General features: G+C 40.2%; 3 protein-coding genes across 7 annotated transcripts in view; 1 reads left to right on the top strand and 2 right to left on the bottom strand.

Annotated features, from left to right (window-relative positions):
- Nucleotides 1-5,330, top strand: part of cers1 (ceramide synthase 1) — a 31,248-nt gene extending 25,918 nt beyond the window's left edge. The window contains exon 7 of the mRNA XM_046048870.1: nt 1,420-5,330. Within this exon, the coding sequence (XP_045904826.1) occupies nt 1,420-1,462 (43 nt within the window). The 3' untranslated portion in view covers nt 1,463-5,330. The remainder of the gene's footprint in view (nt 1-1,419) is intronic.
- The window catches only part of faf1 (Fas (TNFRSF6) associated factor 1), a 1,021,784-nt gene that overhangs the window by 817,194 nt on the left and 185,019 nt on the right, over nt 1-19,571 (bottom strand). The gene's annotated exons all lie outside the window — the stretch shown is intronic.
- ncln (nicalin) lies at nt 5,339-17,747 on the bottom strand. Of its 5 annotated transcripts, none has more exons than XM_046048854.1 (15): nt 17,457-17,747; nt 16,374-16,564; nt 15,342-15,486; nt 15,039-15,133; nt 13,644-13,724; nt 13,315-13,418; nt 12,506-12,594; nt 12,090-12,229; nt 11,455-11,633; nt 10,776-10,863; nt 10,641-10,679; nt 9,912-10,075; nt 8,778-8,831; nt 8,424-8,502; nt 5,339-8,141 (listed from the first exon to the last, which is right to left on the bottom strand). In XM_046048854.1, the coding sequence occupies exons 1-15, from the start codon at nt 17,629-17,631 to the stop codon at nt 8,079-8,081; spliced, it is 1,686 nt and encodes a 561-aa protein (XP_045904810.1). In that variant the 5' UTR covers nt 17,632-17,747; the 3' UTR covers nt 5,339-8,078. The 5 variants fall into 5 exon arrangements, with proteins under 5 accessions (XP_045904810.1, XP_045904812.1, XP_045904809.1 ...); XM_046048856.1 differs by having other exon boundaries at nt 9,912-10,072; XM_046048853.1 differs by having other exon boundaries at nt 11,407-11,633; nt 15,342-15,483.

Here is a 19,571-nt window from a genome sequence, read left to right as displayed (position 1 = left end):
AGTATAAAAATAAATAAACTTGCCAGCAGAGGGGCTGTATATTTAAAAATGTCAAACGCAGGGCTTACAAAAATGAATTCCACTGACATGAGTTTGATACCTCTCAATCATGGTCTCATTAGCTAACAGTATTAACGCTTCTTAAATGTACAATCATACATTCATGTTGGAAAATGGTACACAAAGCACATTTCTCGTTTAATTAATCATTGTTTGAATGTTTTTTGTATCTTAAGTCAGTTTTGGCTGGTAAAATAGTAAATTTGACCAGTTTTGTGGACAAACAAGTCAGTGTCCTTCCCTTCTCCAAGCAGATATTATAGTAATTTTTATATTTTAAAGGGGACCTATTATGCTGCATTTCCAGCCCTATATTGTAGTTCTGTGACTCCTGTATGGTGGCTTTGCATGATTCCAAGTTCACAAGTATTTTCTATTTTATACTGGCTCTTCATGTTGGCCCTCATTTCAGCATCTGTCTGAAACAAGCTGTTTATGCTTCTGTTTCTTTGAGACCCCCCCCACTCCAGAGACCACTGTCTTCTGATTGGTCATTGTCTAATGTGTTTACCAGGTTGCTGCTGGGATAGGTCTGCATGTTCCTTTGTGGGCATGGCCAGCATTCTCTGCCTGGAGCAAATGACCATATTTGGAAATCCGGCTCGGAATGACATCATACCAAGCCATTAGTAGAAAAAACTGTTCAAAACAGAGTGTTCAGAACAGGGGGATATATGAGGTTTTGGCTCACAGGGATTTCTTTCTAATACTTTTACCTCATCATTTGAAACTTTGGTCATGTTTAATATGAACATCTGACATTGTAACATTATAGAAATGCTAGAAAATGTGAAAAAGCATAATAGGGACCTATTATGCTTTTTCACATTTTCTAGCAACTTTTATAATATCGAGATTTACAAATAGTTTGTTTTAATCCATAGAGCTTTTATATACTTCCAACAAAGCCATTGTTTTGCATAATAGTGGCCTCTTCTAATGTGTAAAAGGGTGATGAATTCATCGTTTCTCTCTCGTTCCTATTATTTTAGAATGTTCACAGAGAAACGTCTAAGATTTTACAACTCCACCAGGTTAAGAATATCTTTTTGCACTTTCCCCTCTACTAAAGGCAGATATACAGAAGAGCAGATCTCCCACTGAGCTTGTGTAACTAGCTGCCCTCACAGGTAGATAGGATCAAAGAGCCTGAGACCATATGGAGATGTGATTATGTGGCACTCCTTATCTGCCCGGCCTTGAACCCTGCTGATATCCTCTCTGCCTGCTAATGCCTTACATCATATGCTGATCGCCTCACCTGGAAAGCTCATTCTCATCCTCTCCTTCTCAGTTCCGTCCTGTCCGATACTGCTTCGCTTTCAGTTACCATTACCCTCTGCTGTCTCTCTTTTGTAGGAAGCACGTGCAGAACGGGGTCACCAAGGACAAGCATCTCTAACAAGCTCTCCGTCGCCACCACCTGGCTCTAGGCTACAAGTACAAGCAAGACAAGAAGCCCTCCTTGGACGGCTCACGCTTAAATATGTGGCTGAAGAGAAGAGTGTCACAATAAGAAAGGAAGGAAAATAGCTAAGTTAGGCCGCAATGAGTTTTGACTCTTTCTATTTGTTTTAGAACATTTAATTTCATCACTGTAATTTTGTTTTCAGTATTATTTTGTTAGAGCGCTGTGAATGTTATTCCGGGTGACTTTTTGTCCTATTGTTGCTAACTTTACATTTGATAGATTCAGTAGAAACAAGCCAGTTTAAGTAAGAGTTGGACTGTGATGGTCACATATGGCAGTACAGGGTGTCACCTACCCAGACAAGGAAGAGGTTTAGGCCTGTAGTGGTTCTGTGAATTCTTTATGGATAAGCTGTGTTTGCAGTCATGTTTGCTAATGGATTCCTTTCCTCCCTTTAACCTCTGTCCATCCTCTCTGACTCCAGACATGAAGAGAAAAAGGTTAAAAAACCTGATTTAAATGGGAAACCTTGCGTTGCTCTCATGGTTGCAGTGATGCAGGACAGAGCCTGACTGGCACTGTCAGGTGGTGTTTCACCACACGTATTGATTTCAATATCAGTGGTGGCGATCGCACAGCTCTGGCCCCCTGCATCCATTAGTTTAAATTAAAAAGCCACACTGGTGTGTGTAGGTATGTGCGAGTGTTAGCTGCTTCAGGATGTGGCGAGTATGGATGTAGCTCTCACCCTCAAAATCCTTAGTTTCACAACATTTCACCTCTCAGTTTGATTTCTTTTGACATTGTCTCTTGTATTGACGATCAACATTAGAAATTCATTTGGCATTCTTGTTTAGAAAAAGCTTTCTTTTTTTTATTTTCCTGTTTTACAAAGCATCTGTTGCTGCACTGACATGAAGGCATACAAGCTGATTGCTGGTTTAATGACAGCAAATAGCTAGAATTTATTGACTGTGTTTCACTATCATCCTCATGATTTAATTTGTTCAAACAGTATGGATTTTAATAACACTCATGACTATTTTATAAGTTTGTGGGCGTTGACCATCATGTTCACAGAAAAATTGGAACCCAGAACTTGTGTAAAGATGAAAATCAGTATGCATCATTTATACGCACCTTATGGTATTCAGGAATGAATGACACCGAATTATTTTGGAAATGCTATGTAATCATGTCTATTAATGCCTAAAACTCATCCCTAGTGATCTTTTTTTGAAGCAGCAGCGACCACTGAACACACATAATGTTGACTGACATACAAATACAAACCAGTGTGTGATAAACCTTATATGATGAATCTCAGACACATTAAAACATGTGAAGGAACCAGATTAATGTCTATTTTTTCCTAGAAATTCCACATTTTTAAGATTTGGATGTCATCTGCAATGGCGAACACGGGGGAAGGGACCTGTTTCTCCCGAGCGGTTTCTCTGGATCCTGCTGGTTTACTGTGTGTGTTAGTGGAAAAAGCTGCTGCACCTGTAGAGAATGAGGGATGTTCCTGTTCTTCCTACCGTCTCGATCAAATTCAAGCTCTTTGTTTCGATGAACAGCATGGTTGTGCTGCTGGAGCAGGACGCAGATATTGTCTGTCCGTAATAGAAGCATCCATTCAGTTGTAGTTCATCAGTTTGTCTTCCACCATCCCCTCTTTAGCACTTTGGGGGAAGTTCAAACTAACCTTTAATTTTACATGAATTATCACTATTATTTCTATAGTTCAGGTTATTATTGTTGATTTGATTTTTTGAATTGCTGCTGGGGTTTTTTTCCTCTGAAAGCACTGTTGTTATTCCAGATGTGTTGTTTTTTTCTGCTGTGTATGTGGCGGTGATAGTCTGCTCAGATCAGGTGTTTCCATGGACCAGTGAGAGTCATTCTGTTCGTCTACGTCAGGATTTAGATCTCCCTTCTAATCTGAATGCTGGCTCACACTCATTTTACTGTAGTCATTATACAGAAAGTAACAAGGCTTATCCAACATGTCAGTGTGTATAATGTATCAGATGTTCAGAGTCCAGTGGTTTTACTGGCATGGTGTTCTGGCAGGAAGTGGCCTCTGAGGTCCTCCCTGCTCAACTGTGAGACTTGACTATCTATAGTTTGCTGATATTTTTGTTATAGGATGACATACGACAGGGGAGTGAAGTTTGCAGTACACCCACAGAGATCTATGAGATGGTTTAGGTGTGACTCATCCCTCAAGTCTATTTTGGTACTGTGTGAAAAAAGGTGCACCTTCAATCTCTCCCATTGTGTCCGGTGATGTGTGAACGGGTAACTACTATAGGGGTGGGCGATATGACTATATAAATCTGCTGTACTGTTTACACCCTGTATTTGGCCATTGTGGGTATTGTTGTAAATCAGTGGAGCTGTTTAATGGCAATTTTGGACTATATAATTTTTGTATCCAAAGTACTGTTGTCTTGTCAGGTATTTACTTTCATGGATTACCCAAAAACAGCTGCAGCAACTATCAGGTGTGTACTAGATAATTGAATTTTTTCAGAAAATGTACACCATGCTTCCCAGTACAATGATATGAAACAACTTATATCGTGAAGGAGGATTTTATCCATGTCACCCACCCCTAACCATAACGCAGAAGGGATGAAACTATCCGAAGAGAAAAAACATTTTGAGATTATGAGTTTTCTTTCTGTACAGATTTGGCTTTTTCTTAATTTGCACGTACGATACAACATTGGCCTACAGTTCAGGTCATCTTTGGTTTAAGCTGTTGGAAGCATGTTGCATGTGAAGCTCAGTTCAGTCAGACAACTCCCCTGCAACAGAAGTTTGTGAATGTACAGACTTTGTATTTGATGTCTGTTTGGTGGCAACCTCATCACTCCCCATTTGCATACACAAAACCCACCAGTGAGACGTGATAAAATGACAAATTCACCAGTAAAGCAGCATTTGCCTCGTCACTTCATGTTTGCATACACTTAAGATCAGCACAGAGAAGATTAGGGAGTGACGAGAACGTGATGAAGCAGCGTTTGCAAGCTAACCTGTAAAGCAGCAGCACTGACGAGGCTACTTTCCATACACAAGATCAACACAGAAATTTAGGAAGAGATGATAAAAAGAAAATCGCAAAGGCTGCAGTGGATATGTGTTGCAGTGAGTAGAGTATGACACTGTATGTGGTGTCTAGGCTCCAACCTCGTCACTCTCCATTTAAAATTAATTTTATTTATATAGCCTAATATGACAAATTTGCCTCATGGGGCTTTAAAATCTCTACACCATGCAACACTCTCTGTCCTATATAAGTATTACAAGTACTGCGAGTCGTCTGCCTGAACTGGCTCGCGGGCTTTGCTCCATCATGACAGAAAGTATCTCCATGAATGGTTTGACTGTGCCAAAATGTCCACCTAAAATATGCGTTTGTACGAGCTGATGACGAGCGAAGAGGAGAGCTAGTAGAAAATGACGGGGAGAAAAAACGCTGCAGGTATTTCTTATAAATTGCACTGTAATTTATTATTATTTGTACTGTAGATCAAAATGAGAAAAAGGGAAGGGAGAATTTGGGAATTTTTATAACTTTTTGGGAAGAACCAGTAACTAAAACTCTTATTAACTGAAAGTGTATTTTAGTCATTTATGGGGGTTTTTTTTTGTTTTTTTTGGACAAATAAATGCTGGAAGCGATAAATATTGCCCCCCTTTTTTTCCAAACTTAATCTGACCACTTTCTAAATCTGAGCACTTGATAAAGACACGTACTTGCTCTTTTGTAATGCAATTTTAATACCATTCAGCCAATGTTATCGTTTCATTTTTTTCCCATAAAATAAAACATGTCAGTAAAGAAGAGACGTGTTCATTGTGATTTCTTTTAATTTCGTGTTGTTTTTTTTCCTCTCAACTGGCATCATTTTCATTGCAAAGATCAAGTGTGGATGAGGTGAAACAGAGTTCAGACCAGAGGAGAGTTCATCATTTCAGTGCACAAATGAAACTGCTTCAATAAATTAAAAATTCATATGTACCACACAGTATTTCCCTCGTGTTGGTAAATTTTTAAAAAATCCTGTTGTTACCGGGTGCGAGGTCACATGATGCAGTTACACATGGAAAATACAAAATGGCAAACACACACACAATTCACCCACAACAAAGGCAAGACCAGGGCAGAGCACAGGTCAAGGAAACAATGCAGTATTCGTTTTACACACCAATATCTTACCAATTAATATTCTAGGTGTGTTTAAGATATTTTCCCCATTTAAACCAACACCCTTTGTGTTATTGCCCATTTTAAGACAACTAGTGTATAAATACTGCAGTGCAGGCTTGACAAAAATCTTGACAGCTTTAAAAATTAAGTCAAATCATGTTATTGCTACAGTCGGCAAAAGGTCAAATTCAGCACTACTGATAAAAAAGCAGTAAAGGGGGAGTTTTATCATCATGTCTTATGATGGGTTGCCTCTTTACGCACATGCTCTGATTAGGTAAAAAATTAAACATGTAGGTTGCATGTGACCTTTAACGTAAGCTTTCAGATGATGTGCGTGACTTTTTAATCATTTCAGGGTTTAAAAATAAGACAGACCAGGTCACACAGCAACAGGAAACAAACCTCAGCTACAGAAAAAGGTGACACAAAAAGCAAGAAGGAAACTTTCAAGTAGAAATTTGTTTTAAACTTCTATAACTATATGTATTAAATGGGCAGATTAATGCATACAATAATTTTTTGGCAATGATTTACTTCCGTTCGACTGACTGTTTCTTTTAATAAATTCACTACCAAGGCAACAGAATCAGGATAATCTAAACACTACTTCACATTTTATTTAGACAACTCGTCTTATCCGTAAACGATATTTGTGTTCGGAGTCATTTTCACTGAGCATTAAAAAGAGAAGATTTCTCTGTCTGTCTTGTCACAATATTCCCATATGTACACTGAAAGTTACTGGCCACTGATCATTCCTCCTATCCATACTGGCTCTGAGGATCTCCCTTTCTAGCACCACCACATTTCAACAGAAAAAACATTTTCCCAGGTTTTTGCTTATAATGACTAATTGGGACAACATTTTTTTTAACTGGTCCAGTATTGAGTAAGATCGCTGCAGTTGGCAGCAGCTTAACAGGGCTGCAATGTAATCCTTGCGGGCAATTGTGCCCCGTCAAAATACATCCACTGAAGTGCACTGTTTTTGCCACCGACAAGCTCAGGTTGTTTCCACAAGTGTCGGACAACATTATGGAAAGGATCCCTATAGGGACAGACCTTCTTTAGAGAGTTTAGAGAGTCTTGTTTAAGCATAAACAGTCGCTATATCTCACTGTTCAAAGGCACCAGACTCCCTTGACAAAAACAAATTCTACCGCGCAGAACAGTGTTATTGTCTGACTTTTGTGTTTGTTGTTTGTGTTAAAGACAAAGACACACAATAACACAAAGAGGCAGCTGTGGACCCACAGAGGTAAAATTACAGTTTTTGTCAAGAGAATTTGGTGGCTTCCAATAGAGCCATAAAGCGGCTGTTTTCAGTTAAAAAAAAAAAATAAAGGGTCTTACTCTTTAAAAAAAAAAGGTCTCTCTCTGTAGGGATCCTTTCCATAATGTTGTCACAGACAGTTTTATAACAATCTAAGCCTGTCAGTGGCAAAAACAAGCACTTTAGTGGACGTACTTTGATGTTGATTGCAGTGTGCTCGCTCAAAACTGCATCAATTCTAAAAACTGTCCTCATTCGTAAGAGGCTAAAACATGGGAAAATATGGTCCAGGTGGAAAAATATTAATGTTTAGTCTTTTTAGTATGAAATTTCCTCTATTTGCTTTCAAGGACAGTGTTTCCTTGATGAGCTCTGTGTGTGGAGTTTCCTACCAAGACTTTACTCAGAGGTGGGGGGTCCCTTCACAGTCAGTATGGAGAGAAAGAATAGTCACCAATAAATCAACATTTTTTTATGGGAATGTGAGTGTTGTATTAAGACAGACTGAAAAAATGTGAACTTATCCTTTAACAAAGGTTGGTGAACACATCTCTTGACAAAAGAAATAGCTGGATTAAACTCTGTGTGGTCAGTTTCTCCCTGTAGCTGCCTGAGACAACACGTGACGTCTGTTTGGCAGAATGATCACTCATACAGTAGACCGAGCGGAGGAACGAAGAGCGATCAGCGGTACAGCAACATCACAAACTCTCACTTAATCTCATCTAGATGTCAGAGGCATGGTGGACAAATGCTTTACATCCCTCAGAAGAGTCAAATAATGAAATACTTCCAACGCAAGGGATTATCACAAATGAATGACAAGACATCTGTGTTGATAAAGACAGGGAGAGTGAAAAATGATTCCTGATTGTTCTGGTCCATGAGACCAAATTGATTAAGCTGGCAGCAGGACAAGATCTGACATCATAGTTTGTGGATCAGGATGAAGGAAACGGAAGTGATTCTGGTGGTTTAAAAAACATCATGAAAACAGCAGCTCGGCCCAGCTTCTGTGTTCTTACCGGCTAAAGTTTCTTGATTTGAGGAAAAAGATGGGATCTGAGAAAAAAAACAAAACAAACAAAAAAACAGCATTGTGCACCTTAATGGGTCTTTGTCTTGGGTTGGGTGATTCTGCGGACAACGCTGTACAGGACTCCGAAGTTCTGTAAAAGGAACACAAGACAAGAGACGGTGTTCATTTCATATTTCCAGACCCACAAAACATCTGCACGCACACAGCCCGTGGAATACTGAAGAAATGTCCTTGCTGAAGTTAATAATAATGCAATAAATGTCCACATGACATTAGGTTTCATTTCTATTTGTAAAATTGTAAACATGGGTAAGAGCCGCTTTAAACATATAAAACTGACAACACATTTATTTATTAATGCGGTGCATGTCTGAAAGGGACTACAGACTACTGCATGAACCCAGTGACTTACCTGGATAGCCAGATACATCATCCCTAAGTAGGCTGCAATGCAGACGGCCAGCAACAAGTCAAAAATAGCAGGTTTCACTCTGAGAGGTAGAAAGAGAATCAGAGAGTTAAAGAGAGGGATTATTAAAAGAAAAACACAGTCAAACACTGACATTATGTGATGGCTTTTTTAATGTTTAGATTTCGTCCCTTACTAGTATAGACTAATAAGTCATAAATAAAACTGAGGATTTATTGTAAGCAAATGAGTTGGCCTCACGACTCCACAGCCGAGAGCTTTGACAAAGCCACAATAAATCAGTATGAACTGCACTAAAGCATCTCAGAGGAAGAAGAGGAGCTCATTTTAGCGTACCTGTAAGCATTCATAGTCTGCTTCAGCTGGTCGTAGAATACAAACTCTGGATCCCTGACAAGAAAGTAAAAAAAAATTAAATAAAAAAAAAGATATTACTTTGACATCACGTCAAAAAAAAAAGAAAAAGAAAAAAGAAATCAGATAGTGAGAGAGAGAAAGGCCATTTACTCATCTAAATTCTGTCGTCACTGGTTTAATTCATGACAGAAAACAAATCAAGGCACAGAATACACGATATTCTGATTTTATAAAGACTATGTTACATCAGATGGAAAGATGGCTAAATGACACACTGCATTTAAAATACAGTTTTAGCATAATTTTCTCAGGTAAGTTGCTCCACAGACTCCGGTGACTGAGACGTTTGTGCAGCCCTTTAATGCTTCTGATCTGTATCGCCAACAGCTCATGATGTAATAATTTATTATAAGCATTATTAGTAATGAATGAATAATAACGTAAAAACAGGACATGTACAGTAATAATTCAGGGCTTATTCGCCTATAGTATACTGTGGTATCACTGTCACCCATGTTTTATGGACTTAATGAACTGACAGGGTAAATGGAATACTACTTGCCCTCTTTTTTAACAGATTTTAACCTATTAATCAGGGAAATACCCGCGCTGACAAGTAGGCTATACCTTGTAAAATGATTTTCATAAACATAGCAGCTTATACAGATCAATTATAAGATCACTGAACGCATTTCGCGGTCAGACGATGGATTTATTAGTGGTTTAGCTTTGGAAATAATGCTCAGATCACATCTCTGCTATCATAAAATCCTGTGTTTGGTTTGTTTGCTTTCACACCACAAGCGAACCACACCAGAGTTCGATTGAAAGTGGACCAAACAAGCGTACCGAGACCCGGTACGCTTGTTTGGTCCGCTTTTGGTGCGCACCAGAGTGCGAATGCTGCATTGACACCTGCCCAAACAAACTGCACCAAGGGGGAAAAGGAACTCTAGTGCGATTCAACCGAACTAAATGAGGCAGGTGTGAAAGCACCCTAATATGACTAATTTCACCAAGTCAGGTATTTACCAGCTGTACTAACTCTTTTATCTGTATGCTTATTCTTGTTCTAACAAACTGTTTTATGTCCACCTCCACCCATTCCTTTACCTTTTGTCAGCTTTGACATAGTGTCTCTTGACATCCTTAAGGTAGTGTCCGAGGTGATACTCCAGAGTGGACACCACGCTGCTGTCTTTGTCCACCAGCTGAGCGGCTCGGGGCTGTGCTGTGAGCCAGTCCACCACCGCTGATAGCTGCTCCTCCTGAACCTGCTGACGTGGCAAGAGAACACACTGCATTACAACAGAGGCGTGTGGTGCAGGCATGAGCACACAGTCTGGAGTAACATGGAAGCTTTGCTGTTAGATTTCACAACAAATGTACTAAATGTGCAATTTTACTTAAGTGTACTTTAGACATCTGTTCCCACTGTTCGCTCATAAGAATGACATTAGGGTTGAGTTGCTGGCAGTTATCGGTCATAAATATTGTACTGTGTGAGTCAGTGTCAGTTTCAGTTAAATGCAACCAGACCTGAGATGATTTCGTTTGCGTCACTGAAACAAACAAGAGTTTCGACAGTTTCGACGACACAGAGGGGACTAATTTAGAAATAGACGATGGGAGACAATCATTATTAATATTTCAGTAAGAGAAGATTTGAACAATGTCAAAAAAGTTTCAACTGTTTGTAGCCATCCCTGGGACAGAGACTTAACTCTGCAGCTGTAGTTCACATGATTACCAAGTACCTTCAACTGCAAATGATTTAACCTACATCACTGAGGTGGTCTTACTGGGGGATCAGACTCAAGGCAGCAGAGTTCAGTGACCTACCATCTGTTCAGTGAAGATCTGCAGGTCTCCAGGAGCCCCCTGTGCAGCAGAGTACATGAACAGAAATGTCACATCACAGGCATAAAGCAGACACAGTATCCAGTCTCGATGCATTTTCTCCATCTGTGAGTTTACCTTTTCAGTGAGGTTGTAGATGACCCTGGCCAGTGCCTCTGCCACCACCTTGGTGTTCCTGTTGAGTTTCTTCACATCTACATGAGGCCTGTAAGACACGAACAAAAGTGTGCAGACAGTTAGAGACGGTGGAAAACTCTGAAACGTCAGAAGGGAAACCAGCAAGGGGAACAAGGGAGAGAGGAGAAACCGTTCACAGAGCATCCATTTCTACTCAGATGGGCTGAAATGCAGAAAGACTGAGCAAATAATAAATCAAGTGATAGAGTGAAACAGTGACACAGAACAGATGAATGGTTTACTAACAAACGAAAGCGAAATTCGAGATTCAGGAATGGAGAGTGGAAAAGAGGACAAAAAGGCTTCAAAACTTCACACGCTCATTCCACGTCTGACAAAAGTACATAAATACAGTCATGAATGATGTGAGCTATGCACTGGTAACAACACTCCTGTTTTTCCATAAAAGGTTTACAAAGGGATTTAACGTGATGTGACAGAGCACAGTGGGTCAGAAGAGGTGGAGAGGGACAGTTCCATGGCAACACAGATGACATGAATAAAAGGACTGGCAGCTAGGATGGAAACTCTTTTCTTTCGTTGATTCAGAGACTTGCAGTAATTAACCCACCCAGCAGGGGGCTCTCCCGCTCCGTGGCGAGAGGAGGGGGACACTGACCGCACGTCCATGATGCTGGAGCGCTGCGCCAAGCGGTGGGAGGGCAAATGGGACAACGTGAAGGCTGGCAGCCGGCGGATCCCGAAGCGCTCATGCTCCCAGGCCAGCATGTCGTCTGCCAGGTTGATTTTCTTGTGGACCATGGAGAACTTGACCTCTGGGTACTGATTAGCAACCACCTGAGAGGAAATGAGAGACAGTAATATAACTCTGAATTATAGGCTATAATCTAACAAATTCTCTGGGTTTAACAGTTAAAGTAGAGTGAAATTGATTCAAGCTGCTTATATCAATAAAAGCTTTAAAAAAAATGGATATAGGCTCCAGGACAACTGTAAAACCGGGTTTGACACTTTTTTTTAAATCAACTAATTGTTACAACTCTGTTTCCGTTGGTATTCGTTAAGCACGTGTTCCTTTTTGCAACCGACACATGAAGTGGCTTAAGAAAGACTGCAACATTAATGGGTGATACCGCTGCGTTTGCACAGATTGCATTTCTACATAGGTTATGAGATTATTAATATAGATCTATTCATCTGCTGCCAAATAAGAGCGTGTTCTGACATGTTTTTGTCCGTCCAAGCTTGAAAGATTCAGTAACTGAAGTGACTCAATGGCCTTTGGGTTCTTACCAGCTCCAGCTCCTTGAGCAGAGAAAACTGAGGGGTTCCCTCTTTAGGAGGTTTGGACACATGGAGGTGCAAAGAGTCTCCGTTCCCCAGAGTGTCCAGACACAATACAAAGGCTACGTTGTCCTGTAGCAAACTGGAGTCTATGGAGAAAGGGAGGGAAAGGTATGCACGTCAAGGAGAAAGTAATAATTAATTATAAAATATGGAAAAAAGGCTCATGACATTTTATTAAACACAGATATGGCCAAAAATTGTAAGCAGAGAAAAAACTAGGACTAGTTCCATTAAACTATTTATTTATTTTTTACCTCAGCATGGTTTGAGAATAAATTGGTCTTAGAATGTACTTAATTTTAAATTAAAATAAATACTTCCACTCCCTTCTGTATGCTTTGTGTAAGACTACTGAACAGTACCTGTATGGTCCAGATTGTCCTCCAGCCAACGTTTGGTGCCCTGGTAGTTAAACTTCCCCCCACCAGACACAAAAAACAGCAGGTTGTACCTGAAAACACAACATGATTCACAAATGAGTCAAATATACAACGAATATAGCCCGGAGGAACCTGATGAAGGTCAATGTGTGCAACAAGAATGCACAGACTAGAGTGGTAATAAGTGAATGTTAGTGTCTGTGGGAAACATATCACAAGGCATTTCTTCAAATGACAGGCAAATCAAGGGAGCAATGCAGATTTGAACCTACAAAAATGACTTTGTCTTAGAGAATTTACAGTAAAGTCCATTACTCCTCTTCTAACCACTCTGTAAGACAAGAGTCCTTCCGCTCGGCTACTGTTAAGCACATTTAGACATAAGAACGAGCCTTTAGCGTATTATTGACCGCTTTAAGTGTTTAACACAGTCCAATGTGATTCTTAATGCCAGCACATAGTGCACAGATAATGTTCAGTCCAGTTCTCACAAAGCATTTGGAGCAGGACACTAACCACAACAAACGTCACAGACATAACAAATAGACTTTATCTTGTGTTCAAATGAACCACTCAGGTCAGTAATCAATACTACTTCATCACATATACAATGCATACCATGAGTGTGCAGCATAGAACTTCACTGAAGTGTTGATGTAAGTATGTAAATATATTATAGAAATTTGTGATTTTTATGCAGCTTTAAAAATTTATATTAACTGTTATTAGCTATTTGAGGCACAAAATTACCCAAAAGCAGTCTAAATGTGAGTGGTGGCATCTTTACTCACCCAGCGTGTGTCCTCTTGTAGGTGTAAAGTTTCGAGAAGAGACGAGCCAGCTCTAGTAACATGGACACTCCACTGCCGTTTGAGTCTGCTCCGTACGACAGCCACTGGAAACAACAACACAGTCAGATTCCTTTCCTGGCCTGCTCTTGTTTCACTCACAGTTGTGTGGCATTACTGTCCTGAACTACTACTGTATAAAGTTTGAGTTTTTGGACACCATGTCTGACTAATCAACTTGGGGACAAAATAAGCCGTCAAATACTACAGATATTTGCCCGCAAAATATTTCCGGGGCTTATTTGTAGGAGACAAAGACGCAGTGAACATACTGGTGCAACACCAAAGGAGTCGTAGTGAGCAACCACGACAATGGTGGGCAGGTCCTCTCCTCCGACACCAGCTAGACGACCCTGGTGAATAAAAACAGAGCCATAAGACAAGTTAAATAAAACATAAGGCAGAAACAGAATGGCTAAAGCATTAGATTCAGCTAACGCGATGGCACTGTATGTATTTTACTTCATGCTGGCAGAGCTGCAGTCACAGTCGACCTCCTGACCACAGATCTGAGGAAAAACCTTGTCTGTCTCCTAATCCACTGCAGTGTGACTAAACCACTTTTTCCTTCTGGTTTTGACACAAAGCTCAGATTAGAAAGTCCTGAACTAACACTTCACTTCTGTTTTGTTCTGCTCCCTTCCTGACTCAAATTGTTTGATCTAAAATTATCCTCAAACAACGATCAAAGCTGTCCAAATCCCTTCACGAACTCTTATGGGAAAACAAGGGGACAGAAAACACTGTGTCAACCAATTCCTGTAAAGTCTGAATGAATGAACAGTTGATTCACATGCTCTCACACTGAGCATTAAAAATCTCCTTGTTGAGGGTTGAAGACTCATATTTATAATTCATATTTGACCTTGAGAGAAACACTGAAAGGAAAACTTAGCACCGAGCAATTTTAAGTCCCGTCAGGCCACCAGCCTAGATAGTGTGTGTAACTCCGTCTAGGTTTCAAATTCCAGGCTTTAAGTCCACACAAACATTTTTTGTTCTGGGATTTATGCTTACCCACGAGTGCAGGAAACGCCCATTGTGCACTAAACCAGCAGGCAGAACACACAACACCCCCCTAGACTAACAACACACGACTGACTGCCATAGCTTCAAGCTTCTCTTCTTCCACCTCACGAGTGGTTCCTTGATTTTTTGGAGACAGGGCTCATATGTAAAACCCCTTCTTTAAAAACAAAGCTCAGTCAAACTGCAATGTAAATAACCTCTTGTAAATTAGTAGTATACTACTGGGCAAAAAGCCACAAAAAAAAGCCTCAAAAGGTCTAGTTATCAATGTCCCAACTACCATGATTTACCTGGGCAACCTGTAGAAACCAAGCCCCAGTTTGTGTTAATGCAGTACCATCAGTTTCAAGTATCAATTTCAAGTATCAAAGCCACCGTTCTGCCTGATGTTACTATAACATTATCCTGCAACCCTCTGTCTGGTGCTTATGAGGGTATTTCTGTGTACAGACAAACTGCTAGTATCAGAAAACTCAGTTTGGAATCCTTCACTTGCAATAACACCTTGTAAAGCCTTTCTAATCTTACTTGTGACTGAATTTGTTTTGTTACATGATTGTGCCACTTTATCAAGGTCTGTGTGTTTCAAGTAGTTGATTCAGTTGCAGCTGTCTTCAGATTACAGTTCGGCCTCTCACCTCTAAACTGGTGATGGCCCAGTCACTGACAGCTTTACTCTGTGCTCCACTGGTGACCATCTGGAAGCCGTTGGCAGTGGCCGTATGCAGCAGCACTACAGAAAACATCAGAAAACCTAAAATTAGAACTTGGGGACCTGTATATTTTCAGGTAATTCAGGGAAATCATCCCCCACATGCCATCTTCCCTCTCTGTAGAAGACCATGCTTTTTAATCATAAAAATGTGTTAAATTTCTGTGTTTAAAACAAGCAGGTAGACAAACGGCAAGTCCAGACTAGAGGAGAGGGGATGACTTTCTACCTTCAGCTGCTGATAAGGCACCCTGTGAGGAGGAGGAGGTCAAGGTTTGGGTGTAGATGGACAGCAGCTCATCGTCCTCCATGGCAAAGTAGACGGGGACGATGGTCTCAGTAGCCAACATCTCCGGCTCCAGTTCCATGAACTGCTGCACAGGATAAACAGAGGGGAATATGCATTTGTTACCATGAGATGCTGCTGGATTACAAGTGAAATCTGATTTAATTCCTTCATCCCTGCAGGTTCAGTAGTGCTCATGTTTAAAGAGGAATGTAAGGGATGGGAGATGGGAGAAACAGAGTTACAACTTAAGAGAGCTTTTCTGTAACACTGACAAAAATCTGTCTCTACAATAACTCACCAAAAATGGAAATTAGTTATGTAACCAAATGAGTAATTTATCTAATGTCAACTACTTCTGCTTTCCAGAAAGATGAATAATCCACTCATAAAGCATGAAGTCTAATTAGTCATAACTTGCACACTGTGCTTCAGGAGATAACAGTCAATCTCTGTAAAGGGTTACAAAAGAAGGACATTGTACACTAAAACATTTAGGATAATACTGATCAGAGGGACGGCACAGTCAAATAAACTGTGGGTGGGAACAATCCTTGCCTCTGTTGTTGAGCACTGTTGAGGTGCTCTTCAGCAAAGCAGGCAACACAAGCAGATTCAACCCCAAACAGATAAGCTTGTGGTTGTCTGTGTGATTGTGGTGAAGGGCACAGCTCAGTAACCTCAAAATAACGTAGCAGAATTAAGGGATGCTCCTCGTGACTGACAACTAGAATGTGGACAGCCATATTTTTCTTTGCTGTGTTGTATACCTGTAGATCACAACCACTTCAATGTTGCATCACCACCTTGTACTGTTCATTATCCTCTTTAGCATGTGGGTAGTGAAAGCAAAGTTTTGCACTGTGACACCACTGCATTTCCCCTGAACACACAATCAGTGTGTAAACAGTTGAAGAGGACGAAATGGGACACAGCACAAGACACTGATGTGTGACATTAAAAGTGTGTTATTACCTGCACTATGTCCTGGGGCACAGCAGACATATTCTTCGGCAAGATTATGACCACAGCCCCAGCTGACTGGCGCAGGGCTTTCTGGTACTCTTCATAGGAGAAGTCTGCCAGCCGCATGATGACACAGCGGCGACTTAGTACCTCCGCCTCCACAGTACGGGCCTCTGTGTTCAGGATGGCATTCCTGGTACCTGAGGGTAAATAGACACGCTGACCATCAAATATGATACAATGACACCTGTCTGCAATGTCAACAGGAAAGGACAAGATTTACGGATCCAGCTGTTAGAGCACTAGAGCTGGTAAACAGAGACTAAATTGGATCAAATGCCCATTTATTGACAAACTGACGCTGAGGCTGAAACCACACTCAAGTACTTGACAAACCCCTCAAGAAAGGTTTGGTTGATATATTAGTCAAGTCTGGTGGATATTTCATCAAATTTGGCAGAAAAATAGCTATTACTACTTCTGAAAATTGCTACCAGTGTTGTATCCACATTAGAATTTCAACCCCTTGTTTCACTGTGTAGATTGTGGGGATTATAGATTACAAAGCTCAATTCTCACATATGTCACTCACAGGGTTATACACTATTTAAAAGCCCACAAAGCAATCTACCAATTGATCATTTTATTTTATGTAAAAACTGTTACGCAGACTGGTGAACTAAGTATGTGTTAATTATCTTTCCCGTTCAAGTTAGATGTCTTTTTTGCAATGTTGCTACTCTAATGATGTATTTATATGTATTAGATGTATTAATACTGGCAATACTGAAATGGGCAATGAATTAAGAGGATGCACACTTAATAATGACACTAAGATTTAATTTTAAGGAGTAATGATCCTGATTTGCTTCTGGGAAATGAGCTAGCTTGACACTGCCCACTATCACGCTAAGCTACGTTAGCAGCTAGCTCCCCTGCATGCTGTCATTGACATGTTACTTAAGCTAGCTGGAGACGACAACAAGGCTAACTTCAGTTAGCTGCTGGAGACCAATGTATTTGCTGGTCAGGTATATGCAGTAGAGCTTATATGTTTTCCTGTGTGATAAAACAGAGACCCAGCTGACTTACCGTACGGCTGCCCCTGCAGGTCGTACTGCTGCATGCGATACACCGTGAATTCATGTGCCGCCTCGGCCGGGAGCGGTGACACCAGGATCAGCACCGCGGGGATAAACACAATGAAGGTGAGGGGGAACGAAGATTTAAACATGTTGTCAAACATTTCGCTAGCCTCCTCGAACATCGTGGCGATTGTTTTCGGCACACAGCTACGGATAAAACACAAATTATAGCTGTCAACTCTCAGCAAACTCACAGACGGGTACCCAGTTTAGCTAGCTAGCCAACCGCTAACCACAACCGGAGCAACTGATAATCATTCTGATCAGGCGAACAGCTGGACGACCACTTACTCGGGACTGGGACGACAACAAAATGCAACATTATTACCAATTTATGAAAATACATTAATACGGCATACTGTGTATCGAAAGGTGCGTGTTTAATTAGAATATTAATCGGATAATTACATATTTCAAACTGAGCGGTCCTTCAGGGATTTTGTAGGACAGCTATACTTGAAGTGTTGTGTTTTATTTAACGACACTAGGTGGCGCTGAACACCACAGAAACTTTCATTATTTAATTTTATTACTATTGAAGAATAAACAACATGGGTTTGAGTTTTCACATACGACAAAAAGGATCAAGTGCATATCAAAAGTAAAAAAAAAAGCTAAATCAAACTAGAAAGAGAAAAGGAAATTAAATGAATTCATTTTAAAAAAGAAGGAAAAGGCTAGGGCTTTTTATGCAAATTATATTCTGCTATTATCCTAAAACGTTTTCAAACATTTTTCATTTTCATGACATTATGGGCTTTTGTAAAAGAAAGAAAGTCATTGTAAAATACACAGAACTTAGGTTTCACTTTCAAATAATTTGATTTGTGAATTTAAGATTTCCCAATAATAACAATGTCATTACTATAGGTGACGTCCTTCAGAGAAAAGCTCTCGAGATGAACCACAGAAACTAACTATGGTAGAGGCCCTAAATAGTGTAAACAGTGTCTGGGTTGTAACTGATATTTACAATATGGGTTAAACATGTTCAATTCAAAAAATTTCAAAAAAGGTCTTTATCTTATAATAGTAACGTTGCAAAACGTCCATTGCAACAACACTGATGGTGAAGTCTGTTGATCAATGTTATTTTTATTTTATTGATCATTTGTGATCAATTTCTTGGGTTCTGCTGTCCTGTTCTGTGTCCTGCTGTTGCCCAGCACATTACATTGGAGGTGAGGACTACATTATACCTTGGGGGACTATTTCTACACCTGTAAGTGTCCATGAGCACAGAAAGATGATATTATCCAAGCTGTCTTTTTTGAACTAGTCAGAGTTTTGACTTGAAAATGGTGGGAAAGACACAGTGGAATACAAAATATATTTTCCAATTTTTGATCTGTGTTTTTTGGCAGAGACCATTTACAAATAGTATTCATCTCAAACAAGAGAAATTATCCTTTGTACCATATTAAGTATTTTAAATTCCTTTCCATCTCCATCTCTGTGTTAATTGTTCTGCTATCTCTTGGGATGTCTTAGTTAAGTATTTCTATATAAAAATCCCTTCCTTTAAGTTTCCCGACTGTAGTAGTCAAATATTTCTGATGATTCATCTTGCACTTGGAGGGGGGAATATAGATAAATTCATCCATCCATCGTTATCTTGTGTACAGGGTCACAGGGGGGCTGGAGCCAATCCCAGCTGACATCGGGCAAAAGGCGGGGTACACCCTGGACAAGTTGCCAGTCCATCACAGGGCCACACAAAGACAAACAACCACTCATGCTGAAGGACAATTTAGGGTCACCCGGAGAGAACCCACGCAGAACATGCAAACTCCATACAGAAAGGTTGGGGCTACCGGGGTTTGAACATGCGACCTTCTCGCTGTGAGGTGACAGTGCTAACCACCACACTGCCCATCTAAACTCATCCAATCAAATGAAATAATTTCAGTGTGACTTTAAGGCTAATAGGGTTACAAAAAGACGTGAAAAGGTTCTTCACGATGGCAGCATGAACATGTATTGTGTGTTTATGATTAACAGGTGAAGAGATTTGATCTTTTTTGAACAGATTTTGGCCTGATTGTGGTGCTAGAGGAAAGTC

Source organism: Micropterus dolomieu, linkage group LG05 (genome assembly GCF_021292245.1).
Source record: "Micropterus dolomieu isolate WLL.071019.BEF.003 ecotype Adirondacks linkage group LG05, ASM2129224v1, whole genome shotgun sequence".
Taxonomy (NCBI): domain Eukaryota; kingdom Metazoa; phylum Chordata; class Actinopteri; order Centrarchiformes; family Centrarchidae; genus Micropterus; species Micropterus dolomieu.
Note: the sequence above shows the minus strand (reverse complement) of the source record. Positions and strands in the feature narration are given on the sequence as shown.

Bases quoted from the DNA above. Each gene is read 5' to 3' on its own strand.
- ncln (XM_046048851.1), bottom strand. From the start codon at position 17,631: ATGTTCGAGGAGGCTAGCGAAATGTTTGACAACATGTTTAAATCTTCG. The intron at 10,680-10,775 runs GTAAACTCACAG...TCTGCTGCACAG, and splicing joins TCTACAACCTCACTGAAAAG to GGGGCTCCTGGAGACCTGCA. The intron at 8,832-9,911 runs GTAAAGGAATGG...CTTTCTTGTCAG, and splicing joins TATGTCAAAGCTGACAAAAG to GGATCCAGAGTTTGTATTCT.